This window comes from Budorcas taxicolor, chromosome 8 (assembly GCF_023091745.1).
Source record: "Budorcas taxicolor isolate Tak-1 chromosome 8, Takin1.1, whole genome shotgun sequence".
Lineage (NCBI taxonomy): Eukaryota > Metazoa > Chordata > Mammalia > Artiodactyla > Bovidae > Budorcas > Budorcas taxicolor.
The window spans coordinates 28,900,091-28,921,667 of record NC_068917.1 but is presented as its reverse complement, the minus strand read 5'-3'; the positions used below and the strand labels follow the sequence as shown (position 1 = coordinate 28,921,667).

Genomic DNA, 21,577 nt, shown 5'->3' with positions numbered 1-21,577 from the left:
TGTGTTGAAAAGAAACTTGTTGAGACATAGCTACTAAAAATAAAGAGTGAATGAGAGAGGAAAACTAGATAGAAATGAAATAATATATAGATGGGTAAACAAAAGACTATTAGAAATTTTGCAATAAAACTGTAGTCACGGAAACAAAAATCTTGAGAGATAAATTGGTCACAAAGAGAAAAGAAATGAATTTAAAGATAGCAGTTAGAAATTCATCTGAAATATAGCTCAGAATTCCAGAAAAACATGACATGAAAGAGCCATTACAAGAGAGACAGTGAATAAACGCTTCTAACATGCATGTAACAGGAGTTTCCAAAGAAGAGAATGGAGGTAACAACATTTAGAATATCCCAGAAAGAAAAAAAGAGACACGTGTCCTGAGACTAGAATTGCAATGAAAGTGTTGAGCAGAAAAAATAAAAATATCCACCCAAATATAACATAGTTCAGTATCAGAAGAATAGTCCATCGTTAAAGAGGAAAATATTAAGAGCTATCAGAGAAACAACAGATGACTCACAAAGGAGTGAAAATTAAATTAATGGCAGAAATTCTTAATCATAAAAGGTAATGAGCTAAATATCTTCAAAGTGGCTCCAGAAAGTAGCTGTCATTGTAGAATTTGGTACCTTCATCTATCAACCAAGAGTATAGGCAAAGGGACTTCCCTTTAGTCCAGTGGTTAAGAATCTGCCTTAAGATACCATATGCCTTGAAGAACTAAGCCCGTGTGTACAACTCCTGAGCCAACACAACACAACTAGAGAATCTATGCACTGCCAAGATCACACATGACCCAGCAAAGATCCCATAGGGCACAACTAATATCCAGTGCAGCCAAATAAATAAGTTTTTTAAAAAAAATAGTATAGATAAAATCAAATCATGTTCTTATGTACAAAGACAAGAGAATTTATAACCCACAGACATTCACTAAAATAATTAATGCAGGATGTGTTTCAGAAAGAAAAAGTTCAACCCCAAAACAGGTGGGTGTAGAAGAAAACAGTGATGAGCCCAAAGTGGTGTGACAGTGTCTTGTCTATGCACACACATTACATTGCTGTTGTGCCCTAATATTCCCGGTTCTCCTTTTCTAATGAATATATAGGAGGAGTGAACTTTTCTAACCCCTTGAAGTTAGGCATGACCATACGAGTAGCTTGGCCACTGAAATGTGAGTTGGAGTGAGTATATTACTTTTAGGATGAAAAGATCAAGGGTCAGTTTGATATTCTCTATGCTCTGTTTCTCCTTGTAGTACTGACCAAGGAGACTGTGTTCTGAAACTTTCCTTCTCAAAGGCTGGTTTGGGGACCAGCAGCATCAGCATATGCTAGACTGCCATGAGAACTGGAGAATCAGGTTCTGTCTCAGGCTGAAGCGTCAGAATCTTGACTTTAACAGTCCCCAGATGACTCATATGTACATTAAAGTTTGAGAAGCCCTGTTCTATCAGATAATATTGGCTTGGTCAAAAAACATTCATTTGATCTTATAGAAAAACCTAAATGACCTTTTTTGATCAACCTAATACATCCTCTGTCAGCCTGGGTTACTCAGTCACCCTATAGATAACAACTCTGGAGAGTCAGAGAGTGCTTGAGTAAAAAATGAATTTCGTGCCATTGAACCAGAGGTTTGCATTTTTAGAGTCATCTGACATATCCTGACAGCTGTAGTCAGTGTAATCTGCTATGTTGTTGTTCAGTCGCTCAGGCATGTCCAACTCTTTGCAGTCCCATGGACTGCAGTGCCAGGCTTCTCTGTCCTTCACCATCTCACACAGTTTGCTCAAACTCATGTCCATTGAGTCAGTGATGCCATCCAACCATCTCATCCTCTGTCATCCCCTTCTCCTTCTACCCTCAGTCTTTCGCAGCATCAGGGTCTTTCCCAGTGAGTCAGCTTTTCATATCAGGTGGACAAGACACTGGAGCTTTGGCATCAGTCCTAACAATGAATATTCAGGGTTGATTTCCTTTAGGATTGATTCCTGGTTTGATCTCCTTGCTGTCTCAAGAGTCTCCTCCAGCACCACAGTTCAAAAGCATCAATTCTTCGGTGCTCAGCCTTCTTTATGGTCCAACTCTCACATCCGTACATGACTACTCACAAAACCATAGCTTTGACTATGATAGGCAGAATGGTCTCCCAAAGATACCTATGCCCTAATTCCTGGAATTTGTGAATATGCATTATGTTACGTAGTAAGGAATTTGCCAATGTGATTGAGGTTACAGACCTTAAGACAGGATAAGTATCCTGGATTATCCAGGTGGGCTGACTCTAATCATGTGGAGACTTAAAAGCAGACAGCTTTCTATAGCCAGAGGCAGAAGAAATTAGACTCCAAGCACAAGAAGGATTTCATGTGCTACTCATTACTGGCTCTGAGATAGAGGAAGTGACAGCCAAGGACTTCCGGGAGCATGATGGCCTCTGGCTGACAGCCAGTAAGGAAAGAGGGACATCTGTCCCTCAATACTGTATAACTGAACTTGGCCAACAACACGAATGAACTTGGAAGTGAACTCATCTCCAGATTTCAGAAAGGAACTTTGCCCTTCCAGCACTGTGACTTTGACCTTGTGAAGGAAAATTGAGCCACCATGTATCTGGATTTCTGTTTTACAGAATTGTGAGATAATCAACTCTTGTTTCAAACACCTAAATTTATGGTAATTTGTTAAGATAGCAAATAGAAAATGAATACAGTCAATAAAGCAACTGTTGACCATTAACTTTGTTTTTATTTCATGTTTGTGTGTTACTAGAATTTCAGTATTTAGCATGTATTAAAAGCCTTCTTTCCTTCAAGAAGATGATAGAGACACAAACTAAAGTTAGGTTTTCAGAAACTTTAAATTGAATGTATATTTAAAAATAAAATGCCTGTTAAAAGAATAGAAATATAATCACTAGTTTCCAAACTAGGAGAAGAAACACTGGAAAATGGAAACTTACTAATAGAAATTAGAGAAAACATTTAAAAGGACAGTGAACAAATACAAAACAAACGAGTGCTTCTTCAGAGTTTACAAGGTAATGCCAAAGTTTTCTACAGTGATTTCTTCAATTCACACCCCCACCAGAATTGTATACGTTTTTGTTCCATATCCTTGCCAATGCTTGTATTATACGTCTTTTTAATTTGTGTCTAATCTTATGGGTGTACTTCTGAAATATACCCAGCTTGGTCATATATATATTTTTACATAGCATCTGGTTTTGGTTTGCTAATATTTTGTTTAAGACTTTTGCATCTATGTTTATGAGTAATTTTCTTTATTACACAATCCTTATCTGGTTTTGATAGAATGAATTGGGAGGTGTTCTCTCTTTTCCTAGTCTTTAAAAGACAAGACTTTTAAATTGACAAGACTAGTTTTAAATTGACAATTGGCTTTTAAAAGACAAGATTTACATTTTAATCTTGCAATTGTCTGTTCCTTACATGTTTATTAAACTTTGCATGTAAAATCAGGAGTGAATTTTTTTTGTAAGAAGATTTTTAAAGTATTGTATTTCTTTAATAATTTCTGATTGTATTTCTTTACATGCATGCAAAATATAGCATAATGGGCAAGAGAATGAACTTTGAAGCTAACTTATCTAGATTCAACCTCAACTTTGATGTATTAGCTATGTAAAAGTCATTGAACTGCACTGTGCCTCAGTTTACTTATCTGTAAAATGGGACGCATGTTGTGAGGATTAAAGGAGTTGAAATACGTAAACAGTGTAGGAGAGTGCCTGATATATTCTATGTACACATTTACTTTTATTGTTGTTATTTTTGTTCTTGAATCATTCCTTTTTTCTTGAATAATTTTTTTCTGAGATGGGTTTTCAAATTTATTGGCTTAAAGCTGGCTATGTTTTTTCTGTTACTATCTTTTTAACTTCGTCTCAGGGGGAGCTGCCTCCCTCAGCCTGTTGATAAGGAGTTGTCAAAGAAGGAAACTAAGAAGTGATGTTGTTGTTGTTGTTGTTGTTGTTGTTGTTGTTTACTTGCTCAGTCATGTGTGACTCTTTGCAGCCCCATGGACTGCAGCACGCCAGGCCTCTCTGTCCCTCACCATCTTCCAAAGCTTGTCCAAGTTCATGTCCATTGCATCGGTGATGCTATCCAGCCATTTTATCTTCTGATGCCCTCTTTTGCTTCTGCCCTCAATCTTTCCCAGCATCAGGGACTTTTCCAATAAGTCAGCTGTTCACATCAGATGACCAAAATACTGGAGTTTCAACTTCATCATCAGTCCTTCAATGAGTATTCAGGGTTGATTTCCTATAAGCTTGACTGATTTGATCTCCTTGCTGTCCAAGGGACTCTCAGAAGTCTTCTCCAGCACCATAGTTCGAAGGCATTGATTCTTTGGTGCTCCACCTTGTTTACAGGCCAGCTCTCACAACTGTACATGACCAGTGGAGAGAAAAAGAAAATATATATATATATATTTATATATATATATAAAGTGACACTCAAGCTTTAAGGACTCAGCCAGGTGAAAACAGGGAGGCCATATTGGTTAATGTCAGCCAAACCAGCAAAGCTTTGAGGGGATAGTAGATATTCTGATGGAAAGTGTGGGGTAGTTGAGGAGAAGCAGGAAGATCTGAGGCTATGGAACAGGCGAAGCTAGGTCAGCTCCCTGCAGAAACCTGCTGAGACATTTGTTATGTTGTCACAGCATACAGAAGAGAGAACACAGACTGAGTTTCTGCAGTACTGGGGACATTCAGGGGGAGAAACAGTTTCGACAGCCCCTTTCCTTCAGTCCTTTTCCAGGTTCAGCCTTATCAGTTCAGTTCAGTCCCTCAGTCGTGCCTGGCTCCTCGCGACCCCATGAATCGCAGCACGCCAGGCCTCCCTGTCCATCACCAACTCCCGGAGTTCACTCAAACTCACGTCCATCAAGTTGGTGATGCCATCCAGCCATCTCATCCTCTGTTGTCCCCTTTTCTTCCTGCCCCCAATCCCTCCCAGCATCAGAGTTTTTTCCAATGAGTCAACTCTTCACATGAGGTGGCCAAAGTACTGAAGTTTCAACTTTAGCCTTATAGGGAGACCAAATAAAAAGGGAAGTCACCTCTGTTCAAAACTTATCCTCCAGTTTTGAATTGTCTGCCATTCTCCCCATAATTCTATCCTTAAAACAAAAGTTTGATTTATAGTCTCAACATCTATCTTCTCCCTTTAAATGGTGAGCATAATTAAGGCAGAGAATATATCAGACCTTTCAGTATAGCCTAGTGCTTAGCTAGTGTCTCCATGCTTTGCGAATACATGAAATTAACAGCTATTGGGTGTGACTGTAATTCATCTAAATCCGACTGTAGATAACTTGAGTCAGTTTGCTTTCCTCTTTCATCTTCCCTAGTACAGTCCATGGAAGTTTTTAGAGGAAGAGGAGAGGAAAATCAACTTGGGAACCTAGTGCTCTTCAGCCCTCTGAGCTGGGGCTCAGAGGCTATGCTTTAAGTTTTAGAGGACAACCTGAAAATACTGGGCTTCAGGGGTCAGGAAATATATTCCTCTAATTCTTTTTTGGTTTCTTAAAATATGTCCATAGTCCAAGATCAACAAACTGAGAAGCATAAGCACAGATGAACAAAGTTGAGTGTTGTCATCCATTAAACTTATAACCCAGTAAATTTGGCACAGGATATTATTTGATTAGACTCATATGTTAAGACATTCATTCAAGTCCCTTTAATTAAAACTACATTTAAACTACTAAATAAAGTAGTTCTAGAGGCAGCAAAGCAATGGGGAAGGCAAAGCTAGATGAAACAAGTACTGGCTCAGGCTCCTCTGAAGCCCCCAGGAGCTGTGTAATTCTCCCCTCCATGGGATTGATAATAATAGTAATTTGTTGTTGTTGTTCCTTGTCGTTCAATTGCCAAGGCATGTCCAACTCTTTGCGACCCCATGGATTGCAACATGCCAGGCATCCCTGTCCCTCACCATCTCTCAGAATTTCCCAAGTTCGTGTCCATTGACTCGGTGCTATCATCCAATCATCTCATCTCCTGACACCCTCTTCTCCTCCCGCCTTCAATCTTTCCTAGCATCAGGGTCTTTTCCAATGAGTCTGTTGTTCACATCAGGTGGCCAAAGTATTGCAGCTTCAGCTTCAGCATCAGTCTTTCCTAAAAAGTATTCAGAGTTGATTTACTTTAAGATTGACTGGTTTGATCTCCATGTTGTCCAAGGGACTCTCAAGAGTAATACCTTACATTTACTGAGTATGTGTCAATATTGATTTAAACATTTTATTGCTACTAATTCGTGTAGATCCCATTTGTTTACAAAGCCACCATATGACAGTACCAGTCATCCTTATGCAAAGGTGTATATTGAGATCCTTCAGAGAGACAGGCTTTGGGGGCAGTTTTTAGAAACTGACGCCTTTGCCTATGTTCTGTAAAGAGTGTCCAGCAGTCCAATTTATAGCTGCAAATTAGGAAGCTGGTAAGAAAAGCATTAAAGGATCAGTGATGGACCCATCCTCTCCTGCAGGGTGAAGAGATCTTGGATGTGGAAGAGCTAAGATCAGTGACAGCACGTAGGTCCTAGGCTGCTAGGAATGGGGAAAATAAGGAAATTTAGAAAGAGAACAACAAACTAAGAAGCATGAGCACATATGAACAAAGTTGAATGTTGTCAACCAGTAAACTTATAGTAAATTTGGCACAGGGTATTATTTGATTAGACTCATATGTTAAGACACTTGTTGAAGTCCCTTTAATTAAGAAAGAGAGCAAAAAATTGCTAGGTCTCACTTGACCACAGTAAAATGAAGAGTAATCTTCTTCTGTATAAGGGAAGCTTTTACTCCACCCTACAGCAAACCTATGGTGGGAGGGGTCTCCCTTCCCCCCAGGACCACTGCCTGACACCAATTGAAAAGAAACTCCGCATCCTGTGTCCTTTAATTTCTCCTTTGTTCTGATTCCATGGCTATTCAATTTTCTAAGGTAATCCCATTTCCCATGATTTCCCTGTTTTCTCTAGTGTTTCCATGTATGTATTAGTCACTCAGTCATGTCTGACTCTTCGCAACCCCATCAACTGTAGCCCGCCATGCTCCTCTGTCCATGGAATTCTCCAGGCAAGAATACTGGAGTGAGCAACCATTCCATTCTCCAGAGGATCTTCCTAACCCAGAGACTGAACCCAGCTCTCATGAATTGCAGGCAGATTCTTTACCATCTGAGCCATAAGTATCCTCAAATTTATCAAGCATGAATTCTAACATTTGGTATAGAAAGTATTGTCACCATATCTATGATGAGGCTTCTAGCCAATTGAGGATACTTCTCTTAAAGGATCAGTTTATATAGTAAATCATGAATTTGGGTTTCTAGAACTGGAATTCTGATCTAGAAGTTGGAAAGAGACAAGGGAAGGAAGAGAGAGAAAGTCATTAAACTCTTGATCATTTTATCCATGGGAATTCTACTCTTTCGCCTCATTTCATAGACTGCAAGGAAAGACCCAGCTAATATTCACTGGTACCATGAACCATCTAAGGACATCTGATTTCGTCTCTTTGGAAAATATGATACAAGAGAGCATCTTGTCTCTTGCCAGGACTTCTTGTATTCTCATAATCAGAGTTAGAACCTATCATCCAAATAGGTATCTGGCTGAGAGGAGGCACTATCCCATTCCACTGATTGGAGAAGAGAGATCTGTCTCCTCTACCTGTGAAGACAGATGTTCCAAATTGGGAAGCAGCTCCGCTCCTAATATAAACTTCAGTGAACTGACTGGATAATAATTTAAATAGCAGGCTGATGTCAGCTTTGTACAAACTAACATAGGAACCTTAAATTGTGTGCTACAAAAACTTACCTAAAGAGTGCCTAGAAGTATTTCAAGTACTCAAGTACAGAGGTATTTCAAGAAGTACTCATGGAACTGTAATACATAGCTCCAAAAAAGAACTTCGGTTAGATACAGTGCCAGGAAAACAGACAACTGTCAGGATTCAGTGATAGGTGAAAAAAGTTAAGCTTGCAGGCTACGCTGGACACATTATACAGACTGGGAGGTAGGGAACAGAAGAGAATAGTATCTAAATTGTCTAATGTGTGCCTCCTGTCCAAAAGTAGAGCATGACTGTGAAACCTTTTCTAAGTTGAAATGGCATAAAATGAATAAGCATTTACCTCAGGACACATCTTGCTAACAGATGCACAGAATACAGATAAAGCACGGACGCTCACAGTCACAGTCAAATATAGGCTTGATGCTGAGGGTAGTTCCCAGGGAAAGATAGTGCCACTTCCTGCTTGGAGTGGGTGTCTAGGCTCACTGCCAGATAAACACTGAACACTACTTTTGCTTTTCACCTTTTCTTGTGAAAGCGAAAAATCCTCTTCAGATTTCTTTCAGTTAGCAAAAACAGAGGCAGCAGAGGATGAGATGGTGGATGGCATCACTGACTCCATGGACATGAATATGAGCAAACCCAGGGAGATAGTGAAGGACGGGGAAACCTGGAGTGGCACTGCAGTTCATAGGGTTGCAAAGAGTTGGAGATGACTTAGCAACTAAACAACAACAACATATGTACCGTCTTTTATAAAAGCAAAATGACCTAAAGCAAACTTTGGATTAGTAGGGTATACCTTTATTTATCTTTGAATTGCTCTGGATGGAATCTTTTTCCAGTTTTCTTTAAGCAACTGGCATAAGCACCAGAAGACAACTGCAGTCCTCTGCCTTCATATTTGCTCTTTGGTCAAACATCAAGCTTTATTACTTTTCAGTTCAGGTCAATTCAGTCTCTCAGTCATGTCCAACTCTTTGCAACCCCAAGGACTGCAGCACGCCAGGTTTCCCTGTCCATCATCAAGTATCTCAAACTCACATCCATCGAGTTGTTGATGCCATCCAACCATCTCATCCTCTGTCGTCCCCTTCTCCTCATGCCTTCGATCTTTTCCAGCATCAGGGTCTTTTCCAATGAGTCACTTTTTTGCATCAGGTGGCCAGTGTTGGAGCTTCAGCTTCAGTCCTTCCAGTAAATATTCAGGACTGATTTCCTTTAGGATTGACTGGTTTCCACTTATACATAGAAACATAATGAACTTGTGTACAACAGGCCCCAGTAGTTGTAACAGCTTAAGTGTTTACATGCTAAAATGTTTCCTTTATAAGAGTCTTTCCTCTAACCCTACTCTCCACCACAAATATTTAGGTAAATACACTCTGAAAACAAACAAGAAAAAACTTGTAGACTTGTAGGCCTTTAACATGAAATTGTACGCCATGTTCCAAGAATGATTGCTGATTATCACTTTAAATATGTTAATTTGGGGAGAGAGGAGAGTATTTATTTTAGACAAAAAATAGTGAAAAGTTAGAAATGCTGATTTAAGAAAAGATAGTGATACATTGGACTATTTCAGAGAAAGGGACTAAAAATAATAAAAGCCCTCAAGGAATGAATATTTTCAAAACTGAGAGAATTTAAGAGTCTAATATGACAAACAACAACCAGTCCTACAAATACCTCTAGGGAATTGGATTCCAAAAGTCTGTATTGCTCAAAGGAGGGGAAAAGGAAAAATGCACAATAAAAGTTACCCATAGGGGGAAAAGAATCTGAACTTTTAAAATGAAATGTTTTAAATGTTTTTACTTAGTTCAGCTCTCAAATGCCTGGAGACATTAAAAACTAGCCAAGCAGAGCATTTGTTTTCAGCTAATAAGCTCTAATCGAGTAACTAGGATGGGGTTAATGATATATTATGTCATACATTTTGACTCTCTTATGTCTGGACCAGGATAAACACATTTGGAGTAGTTTAGAGCTGTTATATACCTGTATCCAGCATTCACTTAAGTGGGCCCAGAGTAGGACAGACCCAAAGTTTGAATAAGCTCAAGAGTTCTATATTATTTTATAGAATCACAAATATGTAAAGATATTATTGGGTCCAAACCTGATCCATAGTAAGACATTAAAATGGATGATGATTAGTTTTCATAGGCACTAATTTCCTATACGTTCTTTTCAGGAAGCATTGATTGTTTGGAAGGAAAATAAAGAAAATCTGTAAATCTTTTATACCAGGGAAAAAGAGAACAAACCAAAGGACTCTTAAATGTGTCATGTATACATGAAAACATAGTATCCCAAGGATGTCTCTTGGTATTTTCAAATAGGAAGAAGAATGAGCCAAAAGTGGCCTTTTCCTACTGTGGCACCACCCTCCAAAATCGACCCCATTTTCTGTTCTTTGCACTCATAGTGATGTGTTTGATATTTAAATATTATGCTCTTGAAATATAATAGAATTGTCTGCATACAGACTGTCTAGACAGGGCAGGGACTATGTCTGTTTAATTTCATTTTTCATAGCAGCTAGCAGTCTTGAACAAATAAATACTTTTGATGATGATGTTGATGTGAGTATAATAAGCAGGTAGCCAAAATGGGGGGATAAAGTTTGATATCTTAACATTAGTGCTCTATAGCGCATGCCTGTAACACTGAGTGCTATATAAAATTTATAAATGTCCAGCTATTTATGGAATAAGAAGTTATTTCACCACATTTCATGTTTCTTAATATTGCCTTGTTAAATTTGTTTACATGGAGAAGGAAATGTCAGTCTGCCTATTCAGAAAATAAGCAAAAATTCCTACTCACTTTTCCTACTATCTGAAATGAAAAGTATTTTTATAAATCTGTATTTTGAAGAAGAAAAAACAGATTTTCAACAAGGTTTTGTAAGATTCCCTGATTAGGAAACTATCAAGATTTAGATTTCCTGCAAGATTTTAAGAAAACAGAATAGGATTCTCTATGATAAAAGACATGTGTTTCATTTAATCAGTGTGTTAGTCATTCATTCTAAAAAGTATTTGAGTATTGGTGCATAACAGCAAGAAAGCCAAATAGTCACGGGTCTTCATCCTCCTGGAGCTCACACTTTATTTGGAAAGGAAAAGACCAAAATGAAAAAATGAGTAAGCATAATAAATAAATTATGCGATGAACTTGAAGGTGATTAAGTGTGATGGGGAAAAAAAGAAAAGTTGAGAGGATAAAAAGTAGTTGGAATTGCAATTTCGCTTAGAAAAGTCAGGGTAGGTCTCACTGAGAAGGTGATATTTGAGCAAAGACTTGATAGAGGTTGAGGTTAATTAGACACTTGGAATCTGAGCAAAGAAAATTCTAGGCAACAGCAAATGTGTCATGGAATAAGTGTATTCTCATAGTGTTCAAGGTGTAATGGGAATCTAGTGTGGTTGGAGCCTAGGGAAAAAGGAAGACAATATGAGATGATGCAGCCAGACCCTTACCTCTGTCTGTGATGAGGGTTTTGGCTTTTAATCTGAGTGAAGGCCATTGCAGTATCATAGCAGAGACATGACACAATCTGCTTTCTGCTTTAATAAGATCATTCTGGCTGCTCTGACAGCAGTCTCTTGGAAAGCAACAGTGGTACAAGGAAGATCAGTGAGGAGACTGTTTAATAATGCTAGAAAGACATGATGGTGGCTTGGCTGAGATTGTGGTCAGCTTTTGTATACTTTTGTGGATAGAACCAGCCTTTCCTGACAGATTAGATGAGGGAGTCAAGGATTATTCCAAGGCAGTGGTTCTCAAAGTGTGGTCACTAAATCAACAAAATATCAGCATCACTGGGGAACCTGTTAAAAACATAAATTCTTTTACCCCCTCCAAATCTGTTGACTCAGAAATTCTGGAGGTTGGAGCTCTAATAATCTGTGTTTTTGAAATTTACTTATCATCTATTTCGGAGAAGGCAATGGCACCCCGCTCCAGTACTCTTGCCTGGAAAATCCCATGGGCAGAGGAGCCTGGTAGGCTGCAGTCCATGGGGTCATGAAGAGTCGGACACAACTGAGCGACTTCACTTTCACTTTTCACTTTCATGCATTGGAGAAGGAAATGGCAACCCACTCCAGTGTTCTTGCCTGGAGAATCCCAGGGACAGGGGAGCCTGGTGAGCTGCCATCTATGGGGTCGCACAGAGATGGACATGACTGAAGCGACGTAGCAGTAGCAGTAGCAGCAGTATCATCTATTTCTTTCTTTCTTTCTTTATTTTTGGCTTCACCACGTGGCATGTGAGATCCTAGTTCCCAGACCAGGGATTGCATTCCCCTGAAGTGGGAAGCAAAGAGTCCCAACCACCGAGCTACCAGGGAAGTCCCTAATCTGGTATTTTGATCAAGCCTTCCGAATGATTCTAATGTACACTCAAATGTAAGAACCACTGCTTTAAGATATGGGGCCTGACAAGGATGGAGTTGACATTGGCTGGTATAGTAAAGGCTGAAGAGGAAACAGGTTTGGGGGTGGGGGCGAGGGGAATCGGGGATTTGGCTTTGAACATGATGAGTTTGTGATGTCTTAGACATGCAGGTGGTGAGGAAGCAGTTGTATATATAAGTCTGGCATTGGAAACTCATATATACAGGAGAGAGGAGTCTGAGTTGGAAATATAAACTGAAACATTAATTATGTTTCTGAGCACAAAATATCATATTAGATTGGATAGCATCAGTGGATAATTACTGTTTAGTAGTTTTAGCTTAACTTCAAGTAAAAGAGACAGAAAGCCAAGTAATACAGCCAAATATATTTTTAAAGAAAGATGTCTGTTTAAGGGTGCTAAGAGATGTGAGAACTTTGGGGGGTATGTTTTTCTGAGCTTCCATCTATTTTATGTAGAGGAATCTTTTACAGTATTTTTTTTCCATTTTACCACCTGTACATTGAATTTTCCTAATATTTTCAGGGTAAAACTCAGAACTACTAAAATTTTTCTAAAGTCATCAAGTAGCTGATGAATTTCTATATACATTTTCATCATAGAGTAGCAATCCCAAATTTCTAGAGGATAACGTGGTGGTGGTGGTTTAGTCGCTAAATCGTGTCCGACTCTTGCGATCCCATGGACTGTAGCCTGCCAGGCTCCTCTGTTCATGGGATTCTCGAAGGCAAGAACACTGGAGTGGGTTGCCATTTCCTTCTCCAGAGGACCTTCCCAACCCAGGAATCGAACCCAGGTCTCCTGCATTGCAGGCAGATTCTTTACCCACTGAGCTATGACGGCAGTCCAGAGGATTGGGGAGATGCCTTATTAAGCAATGATAGTTTTCTTGCACAGTATCTTTTCTGGAGGGTAAGTGGTTAAGGCAAGATGGAGGGAGGATCCAATATTCTGAGGAATGTTTCAAGGTAGGGGATTGCAGTGAGAAGGATTGATTTCTTCAGTTATTAAGTCCACGTAGTCACCTGCAATATAATTTCCAGGATTTTCTTGATACTGTCAGGTATAAATATTGACTTTATGAATAACAAGCTTCCCTGGTGGCTCTGATGGTAAAGAATCTGCCTGCAATGCAGGAGATCCAGGTTCAGTCCCTGGGTCTAAAGATCCCCTGGAGAAGGGAATGGCAACCCACTCCAGTATCCTTGCCTGGAGAAATCCCATGGGCAGAAGAGCCTGGCCGGCTACACTCCACGGAGCTGCAAAGAGTCGGACTCGACTGAGCGACTAACACTTTCTTTCACTTATATATAATACCATGGAGTCAGAATACGGCATTTATGTTGTGCCACTCGTAATACTTTAAATTAAATAGCAACATTAGCAGAAAAGGCCAACCACCAAATATTTAAGGTTAGAGGCAAAGAAGGCCATCCCTCAGAAAGGTGAATATCATCTTTAAAAAGAGAAAAAAAAAAGTCATGTTTTTCCTGACCCTCAATCTGTAATGTGTGTATATTTTTCAAAACCATTTTAAAGGCTGATGTTGCCACCTTAGCTGCTGCTGTATAATCGTCCACATTTCACCCAGTGAATCAACTCTGGGAAGCCTTACCCCCTCTTGTCCCACAGTGTAATCTGATCCACCTGTCATCATCAGGGGACAGCTGGGATCCATCTTATCTTCCCCACTGGCTAGTTGATTAACCAGAAAATGTTTTGAATTGAATTCATATATGGCAGAACTCCACGGACTTTATGAATTATAATGGAAGCACATTAAAGGTCAATTTGTATTTTTGTGCTTTTAAAGAAAAAAAAAAACTCTGACGTGGTTAGAATTGAGTGCTTAAAACTTGGAATGAAAAATATATTAAGTGGCTAAATGCAGTAATTCATGGGATCATCCGACTATGTTAAATAAAATATTTTTCTTTCAGGGTGAGGAAGTTCTAGCTCAGTAGCCTGACACAGTTGTCAATATTCAGGCATTATAGTTAGTTGGAAAGGCCAAAAAATGTGTTCTTTTGCTCTCTCCCACTCTATTCTACTGGATGGTATCTCTAGCTGAAAGCTAGGGATCTTTGGTCCAGAGCATCCTTCCCACACCATGTTTTCTTGCCAGGTTCTTTGTGGGGGATATATTTAGTTCAAATAGCTACTAGACTTCAGCAATTTTGTCTTCATCATTACTACCTATGTGATATTTCAAAGATAATGCCCAGGATAGGACGTCAAAGCAGTTAGGGCATCAGTTTCTAAATCTGACTTTTAGGAGGATCAGAAATTATAGTGGTTTCATGGATCAAACTATAATTCAGAACTAAAAATGATGTACATGATGAATCTCTATACAAGTAAGAGTTATTTTGTTGTAATTATTATTATGATACTATGGGTCAAGAAACCATGATGACTTTGCTTGAGTTTCCACTCCTGCAGCTGGGTGATTCCAGATGCTTCAGGGGTTCAGTGAATGTCTTGAACTATGCTTGAGATATTTTGGGTTCAACAAGAGAAGCTTTTGCCAAATCTTTCTTTCCTTAATTTTTAAACATGTGTATTTCAAGGGAAATTTGATTCATATGTTTCTGATTCATTTACACTTAAATCATCAAAATGTTATTTTGTAAGAGCTATTTGATGTCCAAGAAGCTTTCTGAACCTGTTTTATAAATCCTCTTAAGTCCTTTTTCTTAAAACAGGAAGTTGCATTTTGCCAAGTACAAATAAACTCAAACGTTAAAAAGGTTCAAGTTCAGTTTCCAGTTCTGAACTCCAGGTTTTAAGTGCATTCGCAATTTAGCAAAATATATTTTCCCACCCCACAGAAGTAGGGGCAGGAGGAAAGACCATAGTGATGAAAGTGAGTAGAGGTGTTCACAAACATTATTAATCTCGGAGATATTTCTCTAGTTGTGAAAGTTTATAAAACCTGTAGCAGGTGTTCTTGGAGCTAGTAGATATAGGTGAATTGAGAACACGAACATCTGTCTGCTTGTTGATTTTCTGTGATATGTTTAAATATGTCTACTTTTTGTCACAGAAAAGAAAACCTAGAAGTCTTAATAGTTTAACTTCACTTTTTAAAATTTCACCTTTGATTGACTTTCACATTTATTTTAGTAAAGATGGGAACACTCAAGACATTTTGTTGAGCAAGAGGGATTCATAAGAGACTCTATAGTTTTATGTCTGTACTAAGGTGATGTAACTGCAATTTTAAAATGTAATTGACATTATTTTCTTAAAATTGGATAAATGCAGAAAATTATCTCAGGTTCATATTAAGAGGTCTCTTAACTATATATTACCCTTATAACTTAATGCAGAGGTGATTCAATCTGAACCTGAAATCCCCTTATGGCTGATTCACATTCATTTATTACAGAGATGTTATGGGGAGGGAGGTGGGAGGGGGGTTCATGTTTGGGAACACATGTAAGAATTAAAGATTTTAAAATTAAAAAAATAAAATAAAAAATAAAAATAAAAAAATAAAAAGAAAAGAAAGTAAAAGCAATTATAATGAGGTTGGGGACCACTGTAAACAGTTTGCTTGATGTTCCACTTTATCAGTATTTCTTCTATTCAGTTCAGTTCAGTTGCTCAGTTGTGTCCGACTCTTTGCAACCCCATGGACCACAGCACGCCAGGCCTCCCTGTCCATCATCAACTCCCAGAGTTTACTCAAACTCATATCCATTGAGTCGATGATGCCATCCAACCATCTAATCCTCTGGCATCCCCTTCTCCTCCTGCTCTCAATCTTTCCGAGCATCAGGGTCTTTTCAAAAGTCAGCTTTTCACATCAGGTGGCTGAAGTATTGGAGTTTAGCTTCAACATCAGTCCTTCCAGTGAACACTCAGGACTGATCTCCTTTAGGATGGACTGGTTGGATCTCCACGCAGTCCAAGGGACTTTCAAGAGTCTTCTCCTATACCACAGTTCAAAAGCATCAATTCTTAGGTGCTCAGCTTTCTTTATAGTCCAACTCTCACATCCATACATGACTAATGGAAAAACCACGGCATTGACTAGATGGACCTTTATTGGCTAAATAATGTCTCTGCTTCTTAATATGTTGTCTGGGTTGGTCATAACTTTCCTTCCAAGGAGTATGCATCTTTTAATTTCATGGCTGCAGTCACCATCTGCAGTGATTTTGGAGCCCAAAAAAATAGTCTGCCATTGTTTCCACTGTTTCCCCATCTATTTCCCATGAAGTGATGGGACCAGATGCAATGATCTTCGTTTTCTGAATGTTGAGTTTTAAGCCAACTTTTTCACTCTCCTCTTTCACTTTCATCAAGAGGCTCTTTAGTTCTTCTTCACTTTCTGCCATAAGGGTGGTGTCATCTGCATATCTGAGGTTATTGATATTTCTCCCAGCAATCTTGATTCCAGCTTGTGCTTCATCCAGCCCAGCATTTCTCATGATGTACTCTGCATAAAAGTTAAATAAGCAGGGTGACAATATACAGCCTTGACGTACTGCTTTTCCTATTTGGAATCAATCTGTTGTTCCATGTCCAGTTCTAACTGTTGCTTCCTGACTTGCATATAGGTTTCTCAAGAGGCAAGTCAGGTGGTCTGGTATTCCCATCTCTTGAAGAATTTTCCACAGTTTATTGTGATCCACACAGTCAAAGGCTTTGGCATAGTCAATAAAGCAGAAATACATGTTTTTCTGGAACTCTCTTGCTTTTTCGACGATCCAGCAGATATTGGCAATTTGATCTCTGGTTCCTCTGCCTTTTCTAAATCCAGCTTGAACAACTGGAAGTTCATGGTTCATGTATTGCTGAAGCCTGGCTTGGAGACTTTTGAACATTACTTTGCTATTGTGTGAGGTGAGTGCAATTGTGTAGGAGTCTGAGCATTCTTTGGCATTGCCTTTCTTTGGGATTGGAATGAAAACTGACCTTTTCCAGTCCTGTGGCCACGGCTGAGTTTCCCAAATTTGCTGGCATATTGAGTGCAGCACTTTCACAGCATCATCATCTTCCAGGATTTGAAATAGCTCACCTGGAATTCCATCACTTCCAGTAGCTTTGTTCATAGTGATGCTTCCTAAGTCCCACTTGACTTCACATTCTAGGATGTCTGGCTCTAGCTGAGTGATCACACCATCATTATTATCTGGGTCGTGAAGATCTTTTTTGTACAGTTCTTCTGTGTATTCTTGCCACCTCTTCTTAATGTCTTCTGCTTCTGTTAGGCCCGTACCATTTCTGTCCTTTATCAAGCCCATCTTTACATGAAATGTTCCCTTGGTTTCTCTAATTTTTTTTTAAGAGATCTCTAGTCTTTCCCATTCTATTGTTTTCCTCTATTTCTTTGCACTGATCACCAAGGAAGGCTTTCTTATCTCTCCTTGCTATTCTTTGGAACTCTGCATTCAAATGGGCATATCTTTCCTTCTCTCCTTCGCTTTTTGCTTCTCTTCTTTTCACAGCTATTTGGAAGGCTTCCTCAGACAGCCATTTTGCTTCTTTGCATTTGTTTTTCTTGGGGATGGTCTTGATCCCTGTCTCCTCTACAATGTCATGAACCTCCGTCCATAGTTCATCAGTCACTCTATCAGATCTAGTCCCTTGAATCTATTTCTCACTTCCACTGTATAATCATAAGGGATTTGATTTAGATCATACTTAAATGGTCTAGTGGTTTTCCCCACTTTCTTCAATTTAAGTTTGAATTTGGCAAAAGTTGTTCATGATCTGAGTCACAGTCTGCTCCTGGTCTTGTTTTTGCTGACTGTGTAGAGCTTCTCCATCTTTGGCTGCAAAGAATATAATCAACCTGATTTCGGTGTTGACCATCTGGTGATGTCCATGTATAGAATTTTCTTTTGTGTTGTTGGAAGAAGGTGTTTGTTATTTCCAGTGTGTTCTTTTGGCAAAACTCTTAGCCTTTGCCCTGCTTCATTCTGTACTCCAAGGTCAAATTTGCCTGTTACTCCAGGTGCTTCTTGACTTCCTATTATTGCGTTCCAGTCCCCTATAATGAAAAGGACATCTTTTTTAGGTGTTAGTCCATGGTTGGACCACATTTCTTCTATCCTGCTGAGTAATTAAGTGATTCTTGGAGTGACAGGTATTATGCAACTGAAAATGCTTTACTTAAGTAAAATAAAGTAAAAAAAATAAAAGAAAAGAAAAGAAATTGAAAAGAAAATTATTAACTACACTCTCAGTTCAACCATGGAAGCCACCCATGCATCATCCACCTGGGAAATATGTTAATTTTATAAAGCTGATTTTATTAAACTTGCTAAACAAGGGGGAAGAACACCTTGACAATCTGTAATTTCTCAAATGGGTAATTTAGGGAAGAAGATGTGCAGAGTTTGGGGGCCATAGTTAGTCACGGGCTGGTTTCAGGATGGAAGCTAATTAATGAAGTCTAGTTGGAGAATGGTAGGATTTGTAAACTGGGCAAGTTGCCATATTGTATTTGGAATATAAGTTCATGAATAATTAATATTAAATTAGTTTGTGCTCTTATCTTGGAATACATGCATCTGAAAGGAGCTGGTGTTAAAACATTTAAGTTTAGAGAACTTGTGCTATATCATACAATCTATTGTTTTGTGACTTATAGTGTAGGATTGCAGATTGTGGATTTTGTTTTATTTCTCCCAACTAATTACCTATCACAACAAACAAAGTACGACACACACACATTGACTTGTTTAATGACCATTAACTTTTTTTCATACAGTATTCATAATCACTTAAGCCTTATTGAGTACCTATGTATCTGTAAAATATAATAAAAATTATCCTTTTTCTTTAATTCTATATCTTATTCACTCTCAAAATGTGTATGATACTAACAATGAAGTGCCTTTCAGAATTTATATTGTATTTTGAGCTAGTTTAATATCATCTGAAATAAGTCTTTAGTTGTCTACACCCAGTTTTGCCTAGAAAGAAGTTATGCCTTCTGAAATGTTAGAGCCTTATCTGCTGCTTAGTAGTAATGAGCACTAGTAGTAAAGAACCCACTTGCCAACACAGGAGATGTAAGAGACGTGGGTTCAATCCCTGGATTGGGAACATCCCCTGGAGGAGGGCATGGCAACCCACTCCAGTGTTCTTGCCTGGAGAATCCCATGGACAGAGGAGCCCAGTGGACTATAGCTCATACGGTAGGAAAGATTCAGACACAACTGAAGCAACTTAGCATGCTTGCAGTAACACTGAAATCTGAGAAAAGAGACAGTGTTCATTTTGTAAAATAGCATAATGCAATTCTCCCAGTGCTTATTTACATGTAAGTAGATTTTCAGAGGAAAAAAAAAACTCGTTAAAGAGAACTCTTAAAAAGGATAACAAAGTAATCAGGTGTTGGCTCTGGTAAAGTATCTATCTGCAATGCAGAAGACACAGCTTTGATCCCTGGGTCAGGAAGATCCTCAGGAGTAGGAAATGACAGCCCACTTCAGTATTCTTGCCTGGAAAATCCCCTGGACAATGGAGCCTGGTGGGCTAGTATCCATCAGATCTATTTCAAGCTGGTTTCTTTCCCATTTTACTTCTATCTGAAAATATCCTTCAAGCTGATGACTTTGTCAAATTTCTACATTTTGAGACCCAAATAATCATATGACCTTTCAGATGCTATGGGAGGATCCATCTGTAGTGATAGAACATTTACTTTGTTTCCTATGAGTTGGAGCATTCTGCTGCTCTAGGTTTCTTTTTGAGGCTTTTCTTTTAACCTATGCTTCTCCCACCCTTCTTTTTCTTCTCCAGGACTGTCCGCCAGAAGCAGGTGATTTCCGAGCACAGCAGTGCTCAGCTCATAATGATGTCAAATACCATGGCCAGTTTTATGAATGGCTTCCTGTGTCTAATGACCCTGACAACCCATGTTCCCTCAAGTGTCAAGCCAAAGGAACAGCCCTGGTTGTTGAACTTGCACCTAAAGTCTTAGATGGGACTCGTTGCTACACAGAATCTTTGGATATGTGCATCAGTGGTTTGTGCCAAGTAAGTGCCAGCTTCTTTCCATTCTATTTTTCTGGAGGGATTTGTGTCAGTAGCTTTTGTGTAGTCCTACTTCTGAATAAGTGTTACTTTTTCTAGAGTTGACAAATGATGACCCATCGGAAAATTGAGATTCAACGTCAGTTAAAACTTTAAGAGCTTTATTTTATGTTAAGGAAAAATGAGCTAGAGGTTTTCTTTCTTTGCTGATGTCTCACTTGAATATAGAAGAATAAAATTTATTCAATATTGTGTATCACTTTTGTGCTAGATTTTGAAATTACCTCTACTTTGGTTGTTCCTGAAATAATGGGGTGTGTGTATGTGTGCGCGTGTGCATGTACGTGTATGTGTATCTGTATTTGGAGGCATCAACTTTCATTTACTTGTAGCTTCAGAGTTTCTTAGGTAAGATTTCTTCTAAAATCTCCAAGTATAGTGTAGGAGAATTTGTTGTTTCTTTATCATGACTACAATTTTATTTAAAATTTAGACCACTGTAGGAAAAGGCATGCCAGTGCCAACTTTCAGGTCAAAATTTCAGCCAGAAAAATCTTTTAAATGGAGATAGCAAAGAGGTTTGATTTTTGGTGTAAATTTATCAATGTCTACTTTAGTGGAGGAGGTGGAGGAGGCACTTATCTGGAGGCTCAGCAGTAAAAAATGCAGGAGACACAGAATCAGTCTCTGGGTTGGGAAGATCCCTTGGAGAAGGAAATGGCAACCCACTCCAGTATTCTTGCCTGGAGAATTCCATGGACAGAGAAGCCTGGCAGACTACAGTCCATGGGGCCACGAAGAGTCAGACATGACTTAGCAACTAAACGCCAACAACTTTAGTGGGGAGTTAGTAAGATGAGGGAGAGTTAGTATGTTTGCTGTCTTGATTTCAAAGTCTATGCTTTGAATTAGGATGACAAGCCAAGTTTCAGGAACAAGCAGTTGCTACAGTGTCCTCTGTGCTGTGCTTCACCATATAATGTTATATTTCACAAAGTAGACATTTTGAGAATCTTTGCCTCTCCCATGAAGACACTGTTAGAAATTTTTATATCTTCAGAATTTCAGATATCACAATTAGCAGTATAAGAATAAACTTAGAATGTGTTTCAGTAACTTATTGTTTCAAATTCATGTTTCTTTAAAACCGAACTCTATTCAGATGTAAAAGGAGTAACTATAGTGCAAATGACAACAAGAGATATGAGATGCCCTACAAGGTTCTGTGTACGTGAGAGGGACACAGACATATTAAGCCTTCATGAGGTCTGGAATCATAAGGCAGGGAAATTGTGGCAAGTCCAAG

General features: G+C 38.8%; 1 protein-coding gene across 1 annotated transcript in view; it reads left to right on the top strand.

Moving 5' to 3' along the window:
- Positions 1-21,577, top strand: part of ADAMTSL1 (ADAMTS like 1) — a 1,100,541-nt gene that overhangs the window by 709,401 nt on the left and 369,563 nt on the right. Inside the window, exon 5 of the mRNA XM_052645042.1 lies at positions 20,038-20,274. Coding sequence (XP_052501002.1) covers positions 20,038-20,274 — 237 coding nt within the window. The remainder of the gene's footprint in view (positions 1-20,037; positions 20,275-21,577) is intronic.